At 30.0% G+C, this 12,372-nt stretch overlaps 1 protein-coding gene and 1 long non-coding RNA gene across 3 annotated transcripts in view; one reads left to right on the top strand and one right to left on the bottom strand.

The window, feature by feature from the left end:
- The window catches only part of LOC142330302 (uncharacterized), a 34,807-nt gene extending 34,575 nt beyond the window's left edge, over positions 1-232 (bottom strand). Inside the window, exon 1 of the long non-coding RNA XR_012757757.1 lies at positions 165-232. This is a non-coding gene — a long non-coding RNA (uncharacterized LOC142330302). The remainder of the gene's footprint in view (positions 1-164) is intronic.
- Positions 233-2,185: 1,953 nt separating this feature from the next.
- Adsl (adenylosuccinate lyase) overlaps positions 2,186-12,372 on the top strand; it is a 370,898-nt gene continuing 360,711 nt past the window's right edge. Inside the window, exons 1-2 of one of the 2 annotated variants that reach the window (XM_075376011.1) lie at positions 2,186-2,504; positions 10,874-10,963. In XM_075376011.1, the coding sequence (XP_075232126.1) occupies positions 10,953-10,963 (11 nt within the window). In that variant the 5' untranslated portion in view covers positions 2,186-2,504; positions 10,874-10,952. The remainder of the gene's footprint in view (positions 2,505-10,873; positions 10,964-12,372) is intronic. The other variant, XM_075376013.1, reaches the window with a different exon arrangement.

Below are 12,372 nucleotides of genomic sequence, written 5' to 3'. Positions count from 1 at the left end.
AAGTGCTTTCTTGTTCAGTAATTCTAATCTTTATACGAAAGAATTTTTGTTAAAAATATTGCTTAATTTACTCGTATTTTATTTGAATAATATAAACAAAGAATAAAATAACTGCAAATAATTGTTTAAAAAATTCTAATATTAGAAAAGCAAATAAAACTTACCTTAATCAGTAATAAGGAATATACCAATAGAGATGTACAATAGATGCGTTGATTAGGCTAGGTTAAACAACACTGTTCGCTAGAGGCTTTAAAGGTACGGTGAATTGAGTAATTATGTCCGACAATTTCCCGCCAATAAACAACTGCCTGTATTTCTTTAGTTTACCATCATGACGTTTGTCTTCCTTCCCCCCCCCGCCCCTTCTCTAACGACCGTCGCCCGTAAGACACAACAACCACACTTTTAAACAACAAAATTATTCCATCTAAAATTTAGTTCGCTAACTGCTTCTTTCACCATCAAGTTTTTTTTTAAAATTAGGCCATCCATTATGCGTTGTCTAATACTAAATTACTGTTGTTATTTTTAAAATTTATTATCAATCTTGCGGAACTTATATTAATGAGAATAAATTTTCACTTACACTATAAATGTACGTATTACTCTAATAGCCAACCAGACACAAAGGGGTTATATCGAGATTTTCACTTATTATTTAATTACACCTAATAATCAGTTTATATAAGTAAATCAGTTTATAACGGACCCTCACCCACGCGTACATTTTTTATTATTAACTATTACTGTGTTTGTCTAAATATGAAATCAGGGATTAAAAAAAAAATAGTATTATTTTTAATTTAGATGTAACGTGACCTCTACAATATTAGAGAGGTAGTTGCTTACCTGCTAGACTAAATGTTCCGGATTCGTTACTCGGTTAGGATCTGGAAAATTTATAATAGCGCATTCTCCAATTACTTTAATAGTTATCAGCTCAAAAAGAAAAATAACAAAGCCACATCTGTTATGACAGATTATAAAAACTACAAATGGTACGTAAAGAACAAAGATTAGTATTAAATCAGAATTTCTAAGTTATCATATCTAGCCGATTTCGGTACTTTACTGTTAAGCCCGTCTGCAATATCAAAATCAAATGGATATTGTACACCCACAGATCTATTTATTAATACACTTTATTACACGTGTAAATCCTAATTTAATTTTATTTAAATTTTTTTAAATATATTTCGTCGTTCTTAAATAATACATGGCTCTCGATGAATGAAATAATCAAAAAAATAAACTGAAAGTTCATTAAATAATATGGAATTAAATTTAGTCGGATTTCGGATTTTGTTGGATTTTTTTAATCTATTTTGTCATCTCCGTAACAGAAAAACCGAATGATATACTGAGGGTTTTGGGTCCGATTCTTGGCTTGAACGATTGCTGACATGTTTAATGTTTTTCTGGGTATTATCAATTAAAAAAAACGTTACCCTTAGGCTGAAAATCTAATCTTCTCAGCTTGGCGAAAAGTATTTCTCAGCTTGTAGCGTAATATGCTTATCCGGGTATCAGTTTTATTCATCACATTAAGACCGTGTAAATGAAAATAAAAAAAGTTAAAAAAATTCAATAAAGTCGAATTCGAACCGATGTGCCTTCCCCTTGTAAGATCCAAATATTTTATTAATTAACATTTCTTTTGGCTATAATTCTGGAACCGATGAAAATAAATATCACTTATGACATATCGTTAAAAATCTCTCATTGAGGGCTTATTACTGCAGTTAAGAAAAAGTTTAAAATTCAAATTTTTTGGACTTTATTGGTTCAGTCGATTGCAATCAAAAGGAGAGGTGCACAACTAGATGTTACAACAGTCCTAAATCCACAATTTCAACATCCTATGGCTAATCGTATTTGATTTATGCGAGATACATACATACGTATGTACAGACGTCACGCCGAACTAGTCAAAATGGATATTTCTGTTGAAATTTGAAAACAGGAATTTTTCGTGATCACAATACTTTCTTTATTTCGTACATGGAAGTAAAAAAGCCTAACAATTTAAATAAAAAGATGGCTTCTTAACAAAGATAGAGTGAAAAAAAAATTACTAACTGATAACTTTGCTCATAATTTTGATTGTGGAGGGAGTGTACATAGAAATGGCACAAGATAGCGTTAGTTGCTATGAGTGCATTCGACGCTCTCCTCCTTCGACCTGGTTCGTCAAAACAACTGGTGTGTCAAACTAGGTGCTACGTTGATAAAAAATTATATTTGATTATAATATTATTAGCTCCTTTCATTATATACGGCGATATAGTGAAAATAAACAAAACTTATATAGGATATTATGTGATATTTTCTTTCTGATAACTTATTAATCTAATGTAAGTGTTATTTACGATTAACGTTGTCAAATACAGTAATAATATGTATTTCTTTACGATATGTAGTACCGTGTTTAAAACCGTATCAAATTTTGTTTACTATCAAATGTTATGAGAATCTAAACGACGAATTCTACATGTAACTAGGTAAGTTCTTTGAATAACAGTATTTTGTATTAAGAAAAATATTACGCTATTAAATATTGCGATTAATTACAAGTATTAGCAGGAATTATGGTAGTTTAATGAACTAAACGTTTTTATCATTTGCACAATTTGTAAGGCTTTAAAAAATAATTTTTTTTAACTTAGCCAAACATATTTTTATTCCTGTTATTTTAATTTAAATTAAATAAAATTTATTATAGATAATTTTATAAAAACAATTTGCTTTCAAAAAAGTACCGATAACTAGAAGACGGTTGCGGATTCTTTGGTAAACTAAACTTTTTATTTCTATTTATATGTGCTCTAATAATTGCTGCTTATTAGTAAATTCGTGTATCAATATTTATTGAAGTTCTAATCTAACTTTTTTTAAAGTTACGTTTCTGTTAATAACGAAATCTTTTGCCTGTCTGCATTTCGTGATTAATAAATTAGGTATCTATTTTAGAAAGGTAAATTGTCTGTATTGTTCAGTACGAAATAGTTTACAAATTGTTGGCACTTTTTTAACTTATATTAATGTATTCTGCAGATCAAAACGGTCGGATTTTATTTTAGATGGTCAGATTTATTATTAATTTTTTTATTCGACAAAAGTTTAGCCGATATTTTTATTGTGATCTCTTTTTATTAATCGAGATAACTTACGATTGTACAATATAATAAATGAAAGCGACTTTTAAAATTAACCTGTTTGTATTAGCTAAAGAACATCGCCAACGGTACATGAACGGGTAATGGTAAGGCTTTCAGTTATTTAATTTTATCTAATATTCAGTTTATATATATAATTTCAACAGCACATGTTATCGTGACGTTACATAAAAACACATTCACGTGCGTGTTTTTATAATCCCTTTTACTTCCTTGCACGAAGTAAAGTATTGAGATCGCAAAAAATTTCGGTTTTCAGATTTCAACGGAAATATCCATTTTGAACATCCCTGAATCCATTTTGATAGTTTCGGCGTGACGTCTGTACAAATACGTACCTACGTATTACGACTCGAAAACGATTATGTACGACTCAAAACGTAGCATGTTGATATAGGACTGTTGTAAAATCTAGTTGTGCACCTTCCTTTTTGACTGCAATCGACTGAACCAAAAGTGTTCAACAAAGCCCAAAATCCAAAAACATTTTGATTTTGAACTTTTTCATAACTGCAGTAATAAGCCCTCAACGATATATCGTAAGAGATTTTCAACTGTAATAATCATAAGGAGTACTTATTTTCAGTGGTTCCATAGTTATAGCCAAATAAAATTTTAATTAATGAAATATTTGGAGCTTATAAAGGAAGGCCATCGGTTTGAATAAGACTTCATCTCCTTTTGTTTTTTAATTATTTTTTAATAATTATTAACCCGTGATTGTAAAAAAAAATTACAATAAATAATTATTCAATAATAAAAAAAAATCAGAAGTTATTACTGAAATAAAATTTTAAGTACTTTTAAAAATGTGTATGTGTAATTTAATAGGCACCATTACATATGCGTATATGTAACAGATTTGGTGAAACATCTGATTTCTTAATACTAATTGAAAATTATAATTTAGAATCGTATTATTTTTGGATTTTCTATTTTAATTTCTGTTTAATTTTATTTAATTATTCTGAATTTCCGTTTAATTTTACTTTTCTTCTTTTTGTTCTTCTTACGGTGTTCCATTTCAGTAAAATGAATTTCTTGAAATTCCCAGTATATAGAGTTAAAACGGAGTAACAATGAAACCTAGTATTTTTTTTTAATTTTTTTTTTTATTTTTAGTAACAAATGAAGATATCAACTTGGTCTTTGACGTATGTAATTCTCATTTAAATATTTAAAAACAAGTTTCTTCATTTTTTGAAAATCAGCCGTAAAAGTAATAAGAAAAGTAAAAAAAGCATATTTGAGCAATCCTTGCAAATTTTCCCCCTTTCCGACTATATTAAACGAGATACGTATTCGCTAGATTGGGGCTTACAAAATACTCTTTCAGATATATATCGAAAAAACAGTTTCGGGGTTTTTTAAGGGGTGCAACGGCTTACAATATATACGAAATTTTTTCTAAAATATTTGTTTTATAAAGATTGATTATTGAAATTGATAGATTAATTTGTACGGGTGTTTAATAATGTTACTTTCTTTATCATTAAATTCAATATTAGCAGTGTTGAGTAAGTCCGCTCAAAACTTATGTTCCCAATTAATTGCATTATTACGAATTATATTGTTATTATGTTTTGTATTTTCATTCATTACACCGCTATTCATAGCAGATAACAATCTCTTGTTCATCTAATTAACAAATGATTGTTAAATATATATTTAATTAACATATGTTCCTGAAGATGGAAACAATATTTACCGAAAGTGCTAGAATATAATCTCGACTAATAATTGTTGTTAAGCGGAAATTATAATTTATAGAAACCTTTTATAAACTAATATGCTTAAGAGGGTGCCGACTCTTTTGAAACCCGCATTCTTCAGCTCGCTTAAAGTTTCGGGTCCTGTGCTGACCAAACTGTTGCTGGGAAGAAATTACAAAACACTGATATTTCTCACAAATTGTGTAGGCTTTTTTTCAAATTAAATAAAATTAAATTAAAATTATCATCGGTGGCTAATCGATTCTTTTCGACTACGATTAAAGAAGACTGTATCAACTGTATAAATGAAGGACACAAAGAACGATCTAATTTTGTCTGACATATTTCGGAAATAAAAATTAAGATAGTTCCATCATTTTAACGAGCATAGTTACTCGATAATTGTCCGATTCCCGGCAAGTTCTGACATTTTTTCATTTATCATTTTATCTTAATGATAAATGATAATTATATCATATATTTAATCTTCATCGTTAAATATATAGCTTCTAGGAAGATTTTAGTAGTATAATAAAAATAATTTAAACATATTTTTCACTCGTATTCCAGTTCATGCGGTGAACGTGTTGTTTACTACTACTTTGACCTTGCGCCAAAGTGCAAATTATGTTTTGCGTTATTAGTAGTACGTAAGTCCCAAGCAACCTTTCAATCTCTCCCTGTTTCTGTCTGTCAGTGGGTGTGAGTGAAATATTTTTAATAAATTACATCCTAGCAGTTTTTTTTTGTCTTCAGTCATTTGACTGGTTTGATGCAGCTCTCCAAGATTCCCTATCTAGTGCCAGTCGTTTCATTTCAGTATACCCTCTACATCCTACATCCCTAACAATTTGTTTTACATATTCCAAACGTGGCCTGCCTACACAATGTTTTCCTGTCCTTCCAATATCAAAGCGACTATTCCAGGATGCCTTAGTATGTGGCCTATAAGTCTGTCTCTTCTTTTAACTATATTTTTCCAAACGCTTCTTTCTTCATCTATTTGCCGCAATACCTCTTCATTTGTCATTTTATCCGCCCGATTGACTTTTATCATTCTCCTATAGCACCGCATTTCAAAAGCTTCTAATTTTTTCTTCTCAGATACTCCGATCGTCCAAGCTTCACTTCCATATAAAGCGACACTCCATATGTATACTTTCAAAAATTTTTTCCTGACATTTAAATTAATTTTTGATGTAAACAAATTATATTTCTTACTGAAGGCTCGTTTCGCTTGTGCTATTCGGCATTTTATATCGCTCCTGCTTCGTCCATCTTTAGTAATTCTACTTCCCAAATAACAAAATTCTTCTACCTCCATAATCTTTTCTCCTCCTATTTTCACATTCAGCGGTCCACTTTGTTATTTCTACTACATTTCATTACTTTTGTTTTGTTCTTGTTTATTTTCATGCGATAGTTCTTGCGTAGGACTTCATCTTTGCCGTATATTGTTTCTTCTAAATCCTTTTTACTCTCAGCTAGAATTACTATATCATCAGCAAATCGTAGCATCTTTATCTTTTCACCTTGTACTGATACTCCGAATCTAAATTGTTCTAGCAGTAAACATAATTATTTATAAAAAATTAAATTTTCTACTTACCGGTTTATGTATTCCTCGACGTTGTTTACATTCGCAGGATGCGAATATTTTTTTGGAAATACATTGAGTAAATTGAAATACATAGTAGAAAGCATTACTAGTTAAATTATAAAAATTTTAGCGAGGTATGTTTATCGCCTAGTAACTTGATAAACGTAATACAAAATTATATGCAGCTATTATTCTTTGATGTCAATTTTGAATATTTTTTTAATTTAATTTCAACAAAAACTTTCCGGTTTTATATATATATATATATATATATATATATATATATATATATATAATTTCTTCACGAGAGTGAAGATAAAAGAAAATCGAAATTTCAGTGAAAAAATAGTAATCATTTTTACAGTATAACACACACACACACATTATTATTATTTTATTTTTAATAGTTATTATTTTCAAAAGTATTATAGTAAATCATTTTTATGATGTTAAAGTAGTTTGCACATTATTTGAATTTCGTAATCTTTATTAAATATTTTATAATTTATAATGAATCTTGATAACAAAAAATAAATTAAAAATAATTTGATACGTGTTATTACGTTACTTGTTTGATGGTGTCGGCATGTCAAGCGTAATCACAAATAATTTCGTACATTACAAATAACGATGCGTCAGTAGTTTGTACGTGATTCGCAATACTGTATTTATTATTTTGTTACGGCTCTAAAATGGTTACTGATGTAAGAAATATTTATTTTCTTTGTGTTATTGGTTTACTACTTTAAACAGCGTTTCTCAACCTTTCAGTATTTGCGACCCAAATTTCAATCATAATTTTCATCACCCCTCTCATACAATAAATATGTATTTTGAGTATTTTGACATGAAAGCTACACACGACCTTAATTACAAACCTTACAAATTGCCAAGAATAAGTAAGTTTACTGATATTTGCCGACTCCGATCCGCCCGCTGCATTGACAAAACCAGAATCGATGCCTCTCTATTGCTCTCAGTCATACGTCCGCCATATTGGATATTTTCGCGACTTCGCGATAAGTTCCGATTCGTCTCGAAAATTCTGGAACGTCTGCGCAAACGTGTATAAATGCTGAACCTCGTTCGATTCCAGCCGGTCTCGGTCGAGTCGATCCTTATATCGCTATTCGAATCTATCGTGAATACGTTATCACATGTTGTAATTTGCGAATTAATTGCGATTAACGATATTAAATATTCACGGCGGTAAATTTATACAGAATCACGGATAAATTTTTAAGTGGGCGTAAGCGAGCATTAGACGATATTGAAGCATCAACAGGTGCACAGAGGAGGGTGGTTCTGAAAATAAAATCAAAAAATATTATCGTCGCATAAGCTTTTCTGTGGCATATGAAAATGGAATCGTGTAGCGAATGAAAAACGCGCCATGCCTGACCGGGATTCCAGCGTGTGACTTCCGGATAAAATGTCGAGATTCTTTCACTCAGCCACGCCACGAAGGCTGGTCTGGTGGATCGAAGCGGAAAATATTTCTAACACCATGAAGGAGTAACTTTGTATCTATGAAGATCCGCACTTGCTTCTACGTCACAGTAACCCTTAGTTTTGAATATGAAGCCGTTTCTGTAATACATATGTATGATATACACAAGGCGATAGAAAAAGTATTTTATATATATATATATATATATATATACCATATTATAAGTGAGCGCATCTTATACAACATAATCGTAAACATATTTTATTTTTTCCATTTAATTATTATTCTGCTTAATTTAACTATTTTTATTAGCACTGTCAATTATTTCCTGCCACATACCCAAATAGCGTTCAAATCTTTTAATAATTAATTCATTAATTCCGGTGAATATTTTCTGTAGCTAAAACAAAAATAACTGTCGTACACTAAACACAGCTGATAATATATATATATATATATATATATATATTATGTATTATCAGCTGCGTTTTTATGTATAAAATATAACATAAATATTTTCCGTCAACTAATGTTACAAGCCAAGTCAGATATCAAGTCATTAGGAATTAAAAACGTATAAAAGTGCATCAGGTTTTTAAATTGATTAAAAATAAATAAATCAACTCTGTTACTATAAAATATTACTTTTCGCATAATTTATATGGATTTAAATATCCAGTCAATAAATGAATATATGTATATACATATATATATATGTATATATATATATCAATACAATGATGAGATAAAACTCTATTTTATTCAAAAAAACTTCTTTTGTGAACAAGAATTTTTATTTATAAATAAATACGACGTGTGACAGTGGTTTTACTAGTAAGTTTTATAAAAGGGATAAGCTAAATCAAAGACAGTTATATTCAGTTTGTTGAATTGACTAGCGTATTATTAACAACCGAAATGGAATTGGAATGGCGGGGGAGAGGTGAAATAGAAAAGAGAGGGAATTTCGTGAGTATATATATATATATATATATATATATATATATATATATATATATATATATGGTTTTAAAGGAGAAGCGACGATGATGTAGTCTCACGTAAAGTTGTATGTGTACAAATTAATAGTTATTTTTTATTTTTTTATAAATGTAAGAATTTTGAAGTTTATTTAAACCAAAATATTTCAAAATGTGGCAGATTTTAACTACGCATTTAAACGAAACAAAATGTTAACAGCAATAAATATTTACTGCTATTCAAATGCAAACCTTAATCGTTGGAATCTAAATAAATTTAAATAAAATTAATTATTAATTAGCTTTAAAAATAACTAATTTATTGCTTTATTGATTTTTTTTCTATTTCGTTTATTTTTCTAAAATATTTAATTCTTTTGTTTTGTAATTTTGAACATATTGTTTCGTTTAATACTGATTAAAATCTATCGCATTTTCAAATATTTTTTTTAATAAACTTCCAAATTCTTTTGTTTGCGTTATGTTTCTGTGCAGTTTATTCGTACTGTTTTACTCGAAATCAAATTCTCTACAGATTTTGTTTAAAACCTTAATGTGTTTATCCCCGTTTAACAATGTTATTTTAAACCAAACGTAAAATAGTGTTTTTTTTTTCAACTACAATCTTTTGTTTTTTTACACCAAATTTCTCAAAAACACAGTTTCTCAAAAAATACAATTCTAAGACCTACGTTTTTGAATTTTTCAGGTCAGATTTCATATAAAACTACAACTTCTCCCTTAATTTGGATCCCAGTATTACAGTCTAGCTTAATTTTATGGAAGGCACAGAAAGCAGGGCGAAATCTTTCGCCAACCGACATTCGTTAACGAAGCGTTTCCGAACATATATTAGTATAAATTTTATTTTCACCGGTATTTCACGTCCTAAATATTTGTTATATACTTGGTGAATCACTCTGTATTAAACAGATAACCGATATGTGGAATGCTAGAACCACGTTGAATGTTTTCCTTTAAATACAATATTCTGGAAGTGTATTTTTCTTAATTTGAGACCGGTAAGCCGAGTTGTTTTGTGCCTACAGTGTTAGAACAAGTCCTGAAAGTTTGTTATATTTTTCGTGAATATCTGTACATTCCTGTCTTTTTAATTTCTCTAACGTTTATTTTCTTCTGCTACTTTTTCGATTAAATTTCCTGATATCTCAAAAAGTAAAGGTTTACGTTGAAAAATGTATTAATTATTTGTTTTGCTTATTCCAATTTGTATTGAGAATGTAATTGTTTTACATCAATACACCTTCCCGAGTAAACGATGTAATTAGCTGCTTACTGTCGTCATAAAAGAATATGCTATTGTATTTAGTCGATCTATTCTACTTCCTCTGTACAACGATCAACAAATTTCTGACAATGTTTTCTAGCATTTATATAATTCATATTATTTACTCAATTTTTTAAAAACTGTACATAATTCAATATATTAAATTTTTTAACATATATTTCTTTCTAGAAGTTTATAATTTTAAATATTCATACTGTCATATACTTTTGCTGAAATTGTTATCGGATATATTTATTTGAATTAATAGTGTAAAACTGATAAGGCATTAATCCGCTTTGGGAGATAGTGTCTGCTAATAATCTTGAGTTAATATTGAAGTAGAATTATGGCCTTTGCGCTGAGATCCAGGGCGTTTTTTCAACTCTGTTGGCTTAACTTTATTAATAATAAGCACGTCACAGAAGTATGCGGTAGTTATTATTCGTTGATTTTTTTTAGATGATCGACAAAAAACGAGGTGTTTGCATACCAAAAGATTGTCATCATGATTTCTTCTTCCGATGTTCGGTTTCGGAAATTTTTGCCCCGTGAATTCTTACGCTTTTACTTTATGCTGTCTTCTTGATTCCCGTTCATAATGATGAATTCATGTCTCGTCACACGTTAGACTGCAGTGTAAAAAACAGCTGTACTGTTGTTTCAGTTCCGTGCTCGTGGGAAGTCTTGCCTCCTTATGACATACACAGCACAGAAATAAGAAAATAAGGACTGTCAAAGTTTGGATGACAATGAAGTAAGTATATTATTCAGATTACTCTAGTCACGGTAACATGTGTTATATGCACAAATGAAGCGCATTCACTCATTACTTTACTTGCATTTATAGATCGTGCAAAAACAATCAAACCAACTTATAAAACCTTTCGGATGAAGTTTTGTATTATATAATTTTCATTGGATTACATGTGATGTTATCCATGATAATTAAAAGTGAGAGTTATATGTCGAACAATTTCTTTAAATACAGAGAAAGAAGATATTTTGCCTGAATTTTTTTTACATAATTTCTCCCTCCTTCTCTCTCTCTCAACCATGTTTTGCCACTTTTCATCCTCTATTATATGACATTATAAATGGTATCATTTCACATGTATGAATAGCCACAGGTATTGATAATTTTTTGTTAGGAAGTTACATGGGATATGATTTAATAGTCTATTAAATCAACATGGTCTGTTAATTTAATGTTTAATTTTATGTGTTTTTTATATTGTATTCACAATGTTTCACTAAACTAAGTTTATCCTTTTTTGAGTATACACAGAACTGAGATTATTTATAATAGTACTTCTGACTTTTTCTATGATGTGGCTAGCTAATATTGCCTGTATATCACTGTAAAAGAGATTTTGGTCTTTATTGTTCATTGTTTGATACTACATCCTGTTTGCCTAATGTAGAACTTTACACTGTTGCTATAGCTTGGTTTATATTTATTACAGAGGAACTGCAGTAATATATTATAGAAAATTACATATTTTAGTTAAACTGTGCTAAATTCTGTATGGGATGGCTGTTTTTTTTAGTAAAATCTATACTATTAGTGTACTGTAACTTAGAGTACATAGTAAAAGTGTAAAAAGTCAGTAGTTCTGTCTAACTGAAATTTAGAATCGGTTTTTAATTAAAATATTTATAGATGACCAAACAATCCTTTCTATAGTGAAAATAACTTTTTGAGTAAATGATTAAATAGGCTACATAATATTTATAATAAATGATCATAATGAACGATTGTAAAATATCTGAAGATATTGGAAATAAATTCATTATTATTATTATTATTAATAACATGCCGTCTGTTAGACGCAGGTTCCACCTGCTCCAGGCTCCAGGCACTGTCTGATCAGCGGACTGGCCACCGCTTAAGGGTCCGTCCATTGGTCGAGGCTGCCAAAGGATCCTATCGCAGCCGGTCTTGATGGCCCGGCCGAATTGCTCAGCCTTCAATTCCACCTCCTACTGTGCTCCATGCACCATTTCAACCCCTGCAAGGCACTCGCGCCACAGCCTATGCTGATCCAGGCCCCTTAGGTTATAGCGACCCGAATCTGGAACTCTTAGACAGCCTCTGTAAACGATCTCATAGGTTATAAGCGTACGATCGCTCACACTGGCCTCAGGCCAGACAGCCCAACTACT

This window comes from Lycorma delicatula, chromosome 9 (genome assembly GCF_047948215.1).
Source record: "Lycorma delicatula isolate Av1 chromosome 9, ASM4794821v1, whole genome shotgun sequence".
Classification (NCBI taxonomy): Eukaryota; Metazoa; Arthropoda; class Insecta; order Hemiptera; family Fulgoridae; genus Lycorma; species Lycorma delicatula.
This window is presented reverse-complemented; position numbering and strand designations above follow the sequence as displayed.